The sequence below is a fragment of the Podarcis melisellensis genome (genome assembly GCF_964234715.1).
Source record: "Podarcis melisellensis genome assembly, chromosome: 17".
Classification (NCBI taxonomy): Eukaryota; Metazoa; Chordata; class Lepidosauria; order Squamata; family Lacertidae; genus Podarcis; species Podarcis melisellensis.
In genome coordinates, this window is record NC_138534.1 from 40,922,625 (window position 1) to 40,934,737 (window position 12,113).

The following is a 12,113-nucleotide window of genomic DNA, read 5'->3' on the forward strand; positions in this document are numbered from 1 at the left end:
GCTGGGGTGGGGCGGGGCGAGCGGCGCAGCTGCCAGCCAATAGGGAGAAAGAGACGAACGGCGACGGGCTGGCCTAGCTCGGAGAGCGTAACTGACAGCGGGAGGCGGGAGCTGCTATTGGCTGGCGGGCGCGTCACTCACTCCGAGAAGGGGCGATGGCTGCTTTGGAGAGGGTGAAGGTGCTGGTCTTGGGGGATTCAGGTGAGCGGGGGGGGGGGCAGGTGAGGACAGGTGAGGCCTGGTCCAGGCAGGCAGGAAGGAGGAGAGGGAAGGAAAAGCCGCAGAGTGGACTTCAGGCTCCGGGGGGGAGAGGAAGTGACTTGCCAAGACGCTGGGTGTATAGAAGAATAATAGTAATAATTCAGAATACAGTGGTACCTCGGGTTACAGATGCTTCAGGTTACAGACTCCGCTCACCCAGAAATAGTACCTCAGGTTAAGAACTTTGCTTCAGGATGAGAACAGAAATTGCAGTGGCAGCGGGAGGCCCCATTAGCTAAAGTGGTGCTTCAGGTTAAGAACAGTTTCAGGTTAAGAATGGACCTCCGGAATGAATTAAGTACGTAACCCGAGGTACCACTGTATATAATAATAGTAATAATTCATAATAATATAGATGTAATGGGTGTTAGGGACGCTGGTGGCACTGTGGGGTAAACCACAGAGCCTAGGGCTTGCCGATCAGAAGTTCGGCGGTTTGAATCCCTGCAATGGGGTGAGTTCTCGTTGCTCGGTCCCTGCTCCTGCCAACCTTGCAGTTCGAAAAGCACGTCAAAGTGCAAGTAGATAAATAGGTACCGCTCCGGCGGGAAGGTAAGCAGCGTTTCAGTGCGCTGCTCTGGCTCACCAGAGGCGGCTTAGTCATGCTGGCCACATGACCTGGGAAAACTGTCTGCGGACAAACGTCGGCTCCCTTGGCCAGTAAAGCAAGACGAACACCGCAATCCCAGAGTCATTCACAACTGGATTTAACTGTCAGTGGTCCCTTTACCTTTAATGGGTGTTAGGGAGAGGGGTAGTACCTCTGGTGGGGGACACATCGCCCTCCTTTGGTCCTCACTAGAGATGGGAAGGCCTGGGAAAGAACTGGGGAAATGTGGAAATAAACCAGGTATTTTTCCAAAGCCATTTTTTTTCCCATTTGGAAAAAACCTGGCTTTCCCCCCAATTTTTTTGATTCCCCCCCCCAGGCCTTCCCATCTCTAGTCCTCACCCAGCAGGTAAAAGGTATGAAAGGTACAGGGCATCTGGAGACCCAGGGCTGGGGAAGACTGCTCTAAGGGCTATCCTAGTAGGAGTTTCAAAATCTACTTGTTCCTCCTTAATTTAAACTACACAGAAAATTTACAAGGAAGGCAGTGATGTTTCACTGACTATGAAGGCTTAGTTTGCAGTTGCCTTTTTTGCAGGTGTGGGGAAGTCATCGCTTGTTCACCTCTTATGTCACAATCAGATGTTGGGAAACCCGTCTTGGACTGTAGGCTGCTCCGTTGATGTCCGAGTAGGTGGAACTATAAATTTATATTGTTTGGTGGTATTTCACTTCAAAGACGAGGGAAATTCTGAAGGCTTATTGGCAAAGTAAAAACATATAATCAGGTTGCAAAGGGAATTGTAAAACAATAGGCTATTGCAGTAGGGAGCAAGAAATCTTAGTTCTGAAGCAGGCAAGCATTAGTAGGTTGATCTATTTTCAGTCCAGCCTCTGGTGTAGATTAAGTAATGCAGATTTGTAAATAAGCCCACCAAAGTTACGGGAGCACCAATTTTTTTCTAAACTGCTGAAAAGCTAGTAGACCCTGGTTTTGTGTTGGCAACAGAGGAAAGGAAGTCTCCCCTAATCGCTGCCAGCTGCTAAGTTGACTGATGGAGAAGGAATGGAAAGAGTTGTCTCTTCTTTGCCAGCCTGGTCACATGTTTGCAAGGAATTCCTGGTCACCTATGGATACCAGCCAGGCAATTTGTTAAACAGAAGACTGAGGTAACGTTACCCAGTTGAACTGGTGTGGCCTTGCAGCAGCTTTTGATACATCAAATCACCAAATTTTGGCAGACCGCACGCTTGACCTTGCAGGAGATTGAAGAACAGCCCTGAGCAGATCAACTTGCCTTGGACAGACTGCACTGGCTGTATTCAAAGAAGTGGTTGGGGAATAGTTTGTTCTCTTCTGTGCTATTCCCTCCATGATGTGTTCCCTCACATATTTTGTCTAATACAGTGGTTCCCAATTAGCTAAATACTTTGGGTCCCGTGTTTTTTAACAGCCAAGCCATAGACCCCCTACTTTTGAAAAGTTTGAGATCTCTGTGGTAGTTTTTGTTAGGAGAATGGTGCCATGGCGCCTCTCAGTGGGGGGTTACAGGGACCACCAATTGCGAACCACTGGATCATTAATGAAGACATCTGGATGACTAGGAATGGGATGAAATATACTGATAACTTGCAGCTTTTTCAACTGATCCTATAGTAGTTCCTCTCTTATGTCCTCAAGAAATGTTAGAAGAAGCAACCATGGGAGCAAGCACATGATCTATGGATCGAGTGCCTCCTTCCCCTCAAATGACTTTTTTTAAGGATTAGAAAAAGTCATGGGGGCGCCTATCAACAGCTATTTGACAGGAAAACTAAATGGAACTTACATGTGAAGCGTCAGTTTGCATCTTAGTGCCAAATGCTGGAGCCAAAAGAGAGGACAGCTGTCAACTTCTTGCCCCTGGTTCTTGAGCTTTTGGTAGCTAGCTGCTAGTGGAAGCTGAATGTCGGACCAGATGGATTTTGATCCAGCATGTCAGTTCTCATGCTCTTAAGCCCCTCTCCAAAACCCACCTTTTTCATGAAGGCCTTTGGAGGAGCGGCAAAGTGCTATGCATGCTAATGGCCCTATATAAAGTAGTTGTTAGGATAATACGAAAACGAATCTTGTATTTATGTTTATGGACGAAACCATTACAAAAGGCACAACAATAGATTGATGGTTTGTAACCAAACCATATGCCTTCAAGTAGAAATCTGTATTGCCTTGTTCTACATACATGGCACTCTTGGTTTTTCCTTTTCAGATTCATGACTACAAAGAAGGAACCCCAGAAGAGAAGACTTATTATATTGAATTATGGGATGTTGGTGGTTCAGTGGGCAGTGCCAGTAGTGTAAAAAGCACACGTGTTGTGTTCTACAACTCAGTTAATGGTAATGTATGCAGGTTTTAAGATCTGTTTCCTATTACTTTCATTCTATGAGAACACCTGTGAACTTGGTTCATGCAGAACCTATTCCAGAAGTACTGCAAGGGAGAGATTCTGATATCAAAGCAGGGTTCCTTACTCGGCTGAATTTAGATAAGAAAATGTTTTACTTTTGTAGATACCATATACATGTACATTCTGGCAAATCTGCTTAAAATTGCTTTCTGAAATCATTTTCTGGGTGTAAAGGTGTTCATGGTGCCTATTTGTAACCCGGTAGACACAAGCTTGCAAACAGATTAAATTTGTGGCAACCCTCTGCCACTGTGCCCACAACGCCACACATACTGAGAGACTGGGGTCTAAAAGCACAAGGCCCTGTGGAGCTCTGGTCCTTTTATAATTTATGTTCATGGAGTTGTATGGTTGGAAAGAACCAAATGTACAACACCAACTCTGAAGGAGAAGAACACTTACTGGGATATATTAAATAGTTAACATGTATTGGCTTTCTTGTTTAGGGACTAGAGTCCTCAGCATGTGTAGCAATGTTCTATTGAAAATATCTGGCTGGGGATGGAAAGGGGTGATTTATCTCCATGTTGCGACATCTCTGAAATAAAATGACTTTCAAAATTCCTGCGTTGACCAAAGGGAATTCTGAGAGGTAGTCCATAATGAATGATGTGAGGGAAGCATGTAACCCCAGTTTTCCTGGACTTGGAACAATAGAAAAGAGAATAATCAAGGGCAGTAAATGGGAGACTCCCTTTGATTTCAAAAGCAAATTGCATAGGGTGCTGTACAGGAAACAAAAAGACCCAAACTACCTTGGGTATGTGAAACTAGTTATGCAGTTCTTTCAACCTTGCCTTGTGTTCTCACCCTGCGATGTCTTTCAACATAATTTAGACGGTGTTTGGAAGAAGTCATTGTATTTACGAATGGCCTTGTACTTATTTAGGCATAATTTTAGTACATGACTTAACCAACAAGAAGTCCTCCCAGAACCTGTATCGGTGGTCTTTGGAAGCTCTCAACAGAGATGTGGCTCCATCAGGAGTGCTGGTGACCAATGGGTGAGTGTGCAGAGGACCTCACAATCATGGCAGATGTGATGGAGGGATGAGATAAGTTGAGAGCGTCTCTCCCCTTTTCCAGAATGTGTGTTGAAGAGCAGGCCCTTGCTCTTTATCTTTATATCGTTTAACAGCAATCAATAAAAGTGGTGGGACTCTTTGAATGATCTGCCCTCAGAGACTGAGGGAACCTGATGTGTTCTTGAACACTCCAGGCAGTTTTCCAGATGATGCTTCAGATTTCAGTACTTGTAATTAAATTTGTTGTGTTTGTTGCAAACCTCAATTGTTTTGAGTGCAGTACCTAATTTCAGTCTGAATTATCCCCAACAGGAAGGACTCTGGTTTGGGGGGGAAAGTACTTTTAAATATTTTTTTTTAATTCATTATGGATCATTTCCCAATGCTCTTTTACACTTAAACAAGTCCATCACATATGAAAAAACGTTCTACATCTGCTGCTGCTTCACTAGACTTTTCAAGTGCTTCCCTCCCAATTAATATTGGTGTCTTTAATGAGCAGTGGAAAATATTGTTTACTGACACCCACATCCTCTTTTTCTTGTGTAGGGACTATGACCGTGAGCAGTTTGCGGATAACCAGATCCCGCTGCTTGTCATTGGGACCAAACTGGACCAGATCCCAGAAGTGAAACGCAGCGACGTCTTGACCAGAACGGCTTTCCTTGCTGAGGATTTCAGTGCAGAAGAAATTAATCTGGTTGGTATTTTGTACCTTATTTTTGTCAATTTGGATTAAGATTTTATATATATATATATATGAAAAAGGGCATGAATACTTTTTTTTCCAAATCAGATTTGTTGTGTTTATGCAATCTGCAGATCATTTACGCAAACGTTACAGAGTTAACCAGAATAGTATGCATTGCATACTTTAAATAATTCAGAGAATTTGCTATTGTTAAAGAATGATAATCAGTCTGCTTCTCTGTCAGTTTTAATAGTGGCAGCCTAATTATTCACAGCATTGGTTGCAGCAGGAGGTGGCGGCCAGGAGAGAGGTTCCATTACAGCAACTAAATTAGACTGCCAGAAAAACCTAGAGTAGATTTATCCTGTGGGGGAAACACTTTTAGCCTGTTGCTGAAAACAAATTTCTGTTAGGCTGTGCTCAGGCACAAATGAGGTGGAGTACATCAAAGATTAAAAACTTCCCCAAACAGGGTTGCCTTCAGATGTTTTCTAAAAGTCAGAGAGTTGTTTATTTCTTTGACATCTGCTGGGAGGGCGTTCCACAGGGTGGGTGCCACTACCCAGAAAGCCCTCAGCCTTGTTCCCTGTAACCTCACTTCTCGCAATGAGGGAACCGCCAGAAGACCCTCGGAGGTGGACCTCAGTATCTGGGCTGAACGATGAGGGTGGAGACGCTCCTTCAGGTATACTGGGCCAAGGACATTTAGGGCTTTAGAGGTCAGCACCAACACTTTGAATTGTGCTCGGAAACGTACTGGGAGCCAGTGTAGGTCTTTCAAGACCGGTGTTATGTGGTCTCAGCAGCCTCTCCCAGTCACCAGTCTAGCTGCCGCATTCTGGATTAGTTGTAGTTTCCAGGTCACCTTCTAAGGTAGCCCCACATTGAGCGCATTGAGTAATCCCAGCAGGAGATAACTAGAACATGCACCAGTGGCATGACAGTCTGTGGGCAGGTAGGGTCTCCCCGCATTCCAGATGGAGCTGGTAGACAGCTGCCCTGGTCACAGAATTGAACTGCGCCTCCATGGACAGCTGTGAGTCCAAAATGACTCCCAGGCTTCACACCTGGTCCTTCAGGGGCACAGTTACCTCATTCAGGACATAGATGCTCAAGGACATGAACTTATGGAGAAAAGATGTTACTTATTCTTTTAATTAATTTTGTGTGTAAGTGGCAAGACAGGCTTCATTTGGTCAGTGGAAAGTGAGCAGCATTCTTCAGGTGGTCAAGGACATTTCTGTTATATTCTCAGTGGCTAATAGAAATAATTGTTGGCTACCAAGCTTGGGCACGACTGGTTGATTCCTGTCTTTCTACGTGAAATTGATTGTCTACATAAAAAATTCCCTTCCTTGTGTGAACTGACTCTAATACACAGCTATTGCTTCAGTTTGAGCCCTAGGGTTGATGATATTTGGTTTTCAACATTGTGATATATCATCAGCTCAACATTGTGATATACTGATATATCATGATGTCTGCAATAAGGATGGAGCTATTTAGAGGCACTGGCTGGCTTCACGGTTTTCCCCACGTTGTGATTTTTGCATAGCGCGCGCACACACACACACACACAATCTATATATATTGCCAGGTCAAACGTTATGAAATCATTATCACAATATGGACTTCAAACCTGTTTTGGACAATATATCGCCCAGCCCTATTGAGCACAGGATTATGTCTTGCAGTTAAGAACTCATGTGCTTGTTAAGGATTGTGCTTTCAATGACTCTCAAGAGAAAGTTATCTGTTGATGTTTTCAGGACTGCACCAATCCTCGCTACCTGGCTGCAGGCTCCTCCAACGCTGTGAAGCTTAGCAGATTCTTTGACAAGGTGAGTCTTTCAAGTACTGCATATCTATTGCTTTTCCATTTTTGCAGCATAGAAAGTGAAGAGCATTAGCCTTGAGTAGCCTGATGTGAATTGCATAGGCTACTGAATTTCCTTTACAACTGCTTGAACAGATTCCAGTAAGTGAGCAGGCCAGGCTGAGACAACCTGTTGAGGACCTAAAAATTCATGGTCAGGGAGAACTGTATTCTGTGAGAGCAGTTCAGGCACACTGGACAAGTGATAAATAGGCAGATTAACAAGACTGGAGATGGAGAGTATGTATATAGAAGGCAATGAGGTGTCATTGAAATTCTACTCAATATTGATCCAGAGCAGATTCCAGTGTATAGTTAGCCGAGTAAAAATTTACAACACATTGCAGGATTCCCAAAGAGGCATTGCATTCAGCTGAGCTTTACTGCTACTGAAGGCAAATGAGCATAATGGTCATAAATCCAGTACATTCAGGATTGGCACTGTTCATAAGAAATCCAGTTGCAGCAGACTTCACTTAAACTTATTTATGTATGCTACTACTGTGGCCGGTGTTTCCTTAGCCCCAAAATGGGAAATGAGCAAGGTCTCAACCAAAGAAGAATGGCAACTTAAGCTGATGGAATATGTGCAGCTTGCAGACTTAACATATAGAATAAGAGAACAAGAACATATGTTTAGAGAAGATTGGGAAATGTTTATTGAATATATGGGGGGAATTGTGTACACGTGAAAACGCTGGCAGCATTAAGATAAATTCATCAGCGTAAATAAGTTGGATGGATGCAATAATGGAAGACCGAATGGTTTAGTTTTTGTAAAATATGCAGGGATATGCAAAATGAACTATGGAAAGAGAAGAAGGGAAGTCATTGATATTTTAAGGATGTTAACACAAGTATTTTAAATTGTAAAACATAAAATTTAATAAAAGTTATATAAAAAAGAACAGCGCCTCTCCCTTCAGTTTGGCTGGATGGCAGTGGTCTCGCCAAAGGAAGCAGGAGCCAGCAGATGGTGGAGGAAGTCCAACTCTCCATTCCCTCGCCAACACCCCATGGAAGCCAACTCTCCCCAACCACTGCAGGAATGCAGGAGTCCTTGAGATTTGTTTCTCTTCTTGGCACAAGCCTCTTGTGCTGGCTTACGATGTTGAGGCTGCAAAGTTAATACAGATATCCTGACTTCAACATCAAACCGGATTTTTCTCTACGGTTCTTCCCAGAATGCCCCAGAAAAAATCCAGAGCAATCTTTTGGAGGGAGAAGCCCTTCTACTGCCTGTGTTTAAAAGTCTTTCTTATTTTAAAAGAAAAAGTCCCATGCTCTTTCAGCCTTTGTCATAGATTGTAACCAGCTTCAGGCTGCAATGCTGTGTGAATTTAATTACTCTCAGCCAGGCTGGGCAATGGCACCGTATGGAAACATCCTTATTTAAACCAATTGGGCTGCCACAAAATCTGTTGTATAAACCAATGCACAACACTCACTCTTCCCTTTTTATTTTTGTTTCAGGTCATAGAGAAGAGGTACTACTTACGAGATGGTAACCAGGTATGTGTGCTCTCTCCTTAACAGTTAACATTTTGAAAGCTTTGGCAAAGGGGGGGAAATAGGAAGAGATGTCAAAAGGGCAAGCACTGATGTAATCCAAGTCATTGCAAAACTCACCAATGAGATAATAGCCTCTGCTTTGCTTAATTTTTAATCTCCTCAGCAAAGAGCTGGGAAGGAAAGCAAGTAGGTATGTCTCAAAATGTACGCAGAAGGTAATGTCTGGTAATGGTAGTTATGTCATCATAGAGTTGCAGTCAGAATTATTCAACCCCCATTGCAAATCAGGGTTATTATAAAAATTTACAGATTTTCAGCTGTTTGCATTGGACACATCAAACAAAAGCAATTGGAATACCTCAACACGATGGATGCTTCAAGTGGTTCTGAAATTGCAAAAGGCAGTATTTTTTTGTTTCTAAAAATTCCTGGGCAGTGCCAGGTACTTCTGCCAATATTGTATATCCAGAGATTTTCAGCCATTTTGAGTCCACAGCTCCCTTGACCAACTACATTCTTTCTGCGGCACCCCTTAGGTCACCCCTCGCCTGCAGCACCAGCAACCCCTCACCCCTTTTGAACACCCTCCTTTATGAAGCGTTCCCTCAACCTCCTCTCCCCTCTACTTGGGAGTCCTCCGGGCAGCTGCTGCTACGGCCTCATGTCTCTGGGTTGCCCTCCCCCCCCCCCCGCCCCAAGAGAAGAGCCTCCCAGAGGCACCATTCGCCTGCAGAGCTGGAAGCCAGAGTTGCTGCAACAAACAGCCTTGCAAGTCTATGGGGGGCAGAGATGCAAGAAGGGGTCAGAAGAGGGAGGGAAGGAAAGAGGGGCAGGGGCTATTGTTGCCTGCGGCACCCCTGACCATCATTCACGGCATACTGGTTGAAAAGGACTGGTAAAAACCAATTCTAATGTAAGGTTTTTTGTCTAACAGATTCCTAGCTTCCCAGAGAGGAAAAGATTTGGAGGCGGCTTTGTAAAGAATCTTCACTACGACTGACCACCACTTGCCAACTAGAGACTATGGAAAAAGAACGATAACGCTTTTACTGCTACATTCCTGTTACCGCAACAGATACTTTTGCTAACAAAATCAAGTTCTGGAGCACATAAATCGCCAAGACTGCTCCACTTCAAGTGCTTCTGAACATATGCAGAAGGATCTCTTTCCAGACCTCTGGAAAGAACCCGAGATCTTTTGGACAGAGTGCAATGATTTCACTGGATAGGCAACAGCACCGTGGAATATGCTGCCCCATAAAATGGGGTTATATCCATCCAAGTGCTACCCAGAGTAGGCCCACTGAAGTCAATGAACAAGTTAAGTTTATTTATTTCCAAGGGGTCTCCTCTGAGCATGACTTGGTTGAATGCAAACCCATGTTTTTTCTGTGTTCTGAAAGTTTTATGAACCTGTGCTTCCACCCCTAGCAGAATGGTTGCGCTGAGGTGGATTTAGAAAAATAATTTAAGAATCAAAGGCTTATAAGCAATGAAAACATCAGCATTCCAGCTTACTGAACAATACTCTTGCTGATGCTATGGCGTTGATTTCATCCTGTTGCTAAGAGACCCCCTACCCAAAATATCTATGAGCTGTAACGAGTTGTGTAAAAAATAAGCGAGGGAAACGGGAAGAGATTTGGAAAGCCGACATTGAAAATAAATGATGTTGCTAAGCACAATAATAAAAAATTAAAAACCTGGTGGATATTTAATTGAGTTTTTGCATTTAAGCAAAGAACACTAGATACTCTTATGCACAGGACTCGAATGCTTAGAGCAGATGTCTGGGGAGGTTGAGAAATGAGTAGATAATCTGAATGCCCTATTAAATCCAGTCACTGTCCATCAGAAACTCTTTTCAGCCATGACATGCTTTGTGTATCTTTGGCACTGGCAAGTATCCTTGGGTAAACACTCCTCCCCCTGGGAGTCTCATGCAGCAAAACTGGGTAGAATTTAACCCATGCTCAGCATGCGCTCACAGGGAGCAGAGGTGAAAGAACCCCTTTTGCAAGGAACTGCTTTTTCTAAATAATTATTTTCCCTTTTCCTGTGGGAGGCACAATTTCTTTGTTGTGTAGTGGTGTAGGTGAAAAAACCCAGGGTCAGCAAAGCACGCAGACGCCATTTTTTCCTGCAGCACTGCACCATGGAGAAGTCCCTATCGGAGCCCATGTCTACATAAAGCAGGTTTCTCCCTCCTCTCAGCAAGACTTCTTCATCATGCAGGGATGCAGGGAAAAAAGTCTGTTTGTTTTTGCAGCACACACCTTCCAAGAAACAGGCAGGCAGAGAAGGATAGCAGACCTGTCTCCCCCCCCCCCCCCGTTGCTTCCTTTGGCTTTGTGCATCTGTTCACAAGAGGGAATGGGCAAGTTTGATCAAACTGAGCAGGATTTAACCCATCATCTGCTAAGTGGGGGGTTAAATCCTGCTGCTTTGGCTGCAGGCACCTGAGACAGTGCAGATATGAGCCCTGACCCATCAGCCGACATAAAAAGTTTGAATAAAATGGCATTGCAAGCACAGGTTCCCTACGTCTGCATTTTGTGCCACACTTATCCCACACTTCCAAGCATGTGCTAACTGTGGAATTAGAATGAGCATAGTTTCCCAGTACATTTCCGAGCACAATTCAAAGTGTTGGTGCTGACCTTTAAAGCCCTAAACAGCCTCGACCCAGTATACCTGAAGGAGCATCTCCACCTCCATCATTCTGCCTGGACACTGAGGTCCAGCGCTGAGGGCCTCACTGCAAGAAGCGAAGTTACAGGGAACCAGGCAGAGGGCCTTTTCAGTGGTGGCACCTGTCCTGTGGAACACCCTCCCACCAGATGTCAAGGAAATAAACTATTTCTGGGTTAGTGGAGTCTGTAACCTGATGCATCTGTAACCTGAAGCACCTGTACCCCGAGGTACCACTGTAATGTAACAAGAACTATGGACACAATGGAGTTATTAAAAATAGGGATTATTTTAAAAAAGATGCAGTAGAAAAGGTTTAACAACAGAACCATGGAGGGGAAGGTGGGAAGTCCAGAGATCCGGGGGAACCTTGTAACTTTGGATGTGTTGTGATATGATTATAATATTAAATATGTAAAACAAAATAATAGTAATAGTAATAATAAAAGAATAGCCAATGCTCTTGCTCTCATTTTTAAACTTTTCTATCCATATTCCACAAAAAATAAATTAAAAAAGGACTCTACTCTATCCCAGGCGCCTGGATCAGCACGTGTGCCCTGCACCCAGAGGGAGGGCCAGCTGCCCACAGGATGGGGCGAGTCAGGGCAGGATGCTCCACGGGGCATCCAAGGAGTCTGCCTGCCTCCTCCCCCCCAGCTGCGCTACAGTGGAGGGGGAGGGTGTGGGTGGACCATTTGGGGCACCACGGAGGCTGCATGTGCCCAAGCCACCACATCACTCCCAGGAGAAATGTGTAGCTCGGGCGCATTGCAGGCCCCACGGTGAGTGCCACATGGCTTTTTGTCACCCTCCTCAGTGGTGACACTGGGGGCGGCCCGCCCTCCCCCCCCAACATCCACCCTGCCCTATCCTATCCTATCCTATCCTACCCTGAAATGTTCAAATGTTTCTTGGATTGTCCTTGAATCTTCCTGCCACGCTTGCCACCCTCTCCTGCCACAACACTGTGGCGTGGCGTACCCTCGGAGAACTGCCACCCTAAACAATAGCTTATGCAGTGAGATTGGGGTTTGGGTTTCTTTCTCTTTTTTGT

General features: G+C 44.6%; 1 protein-coding gene across 1 annotated transcript; it reads left to right on the top strand.

Annotated features, from left to right (window-relative positions):
• The first annotated feature begins 67 nt into the window (after nt 1–67).
• RABL3 (RAB, member of RAS oncogene family like 3) lies at nt 68–10,071 on the top strand. The gene is made up of 8 exons (XM_081894845.1): nt 68–201; nt 1,410–1,501; nt 3,061–3,190; nt 4,151–4,265; nt 4,836–4,986; nt 6,747–6,818; nt 8,327–8,365; nt 9,300–10,071. Exons 1-8 carry the CDS (start codon nt 156–158, stop codon nt 9,363–9,365), a joined length of 711 nt encoding a protein of 236 aa, XP_081750971.1. The 5' UTR covers nt 68–155; the 3' UTR covers nt 9,366–10,071.
• Nucleotides 10,072–12,113: the final 2,042 nt, after the last annotated feature.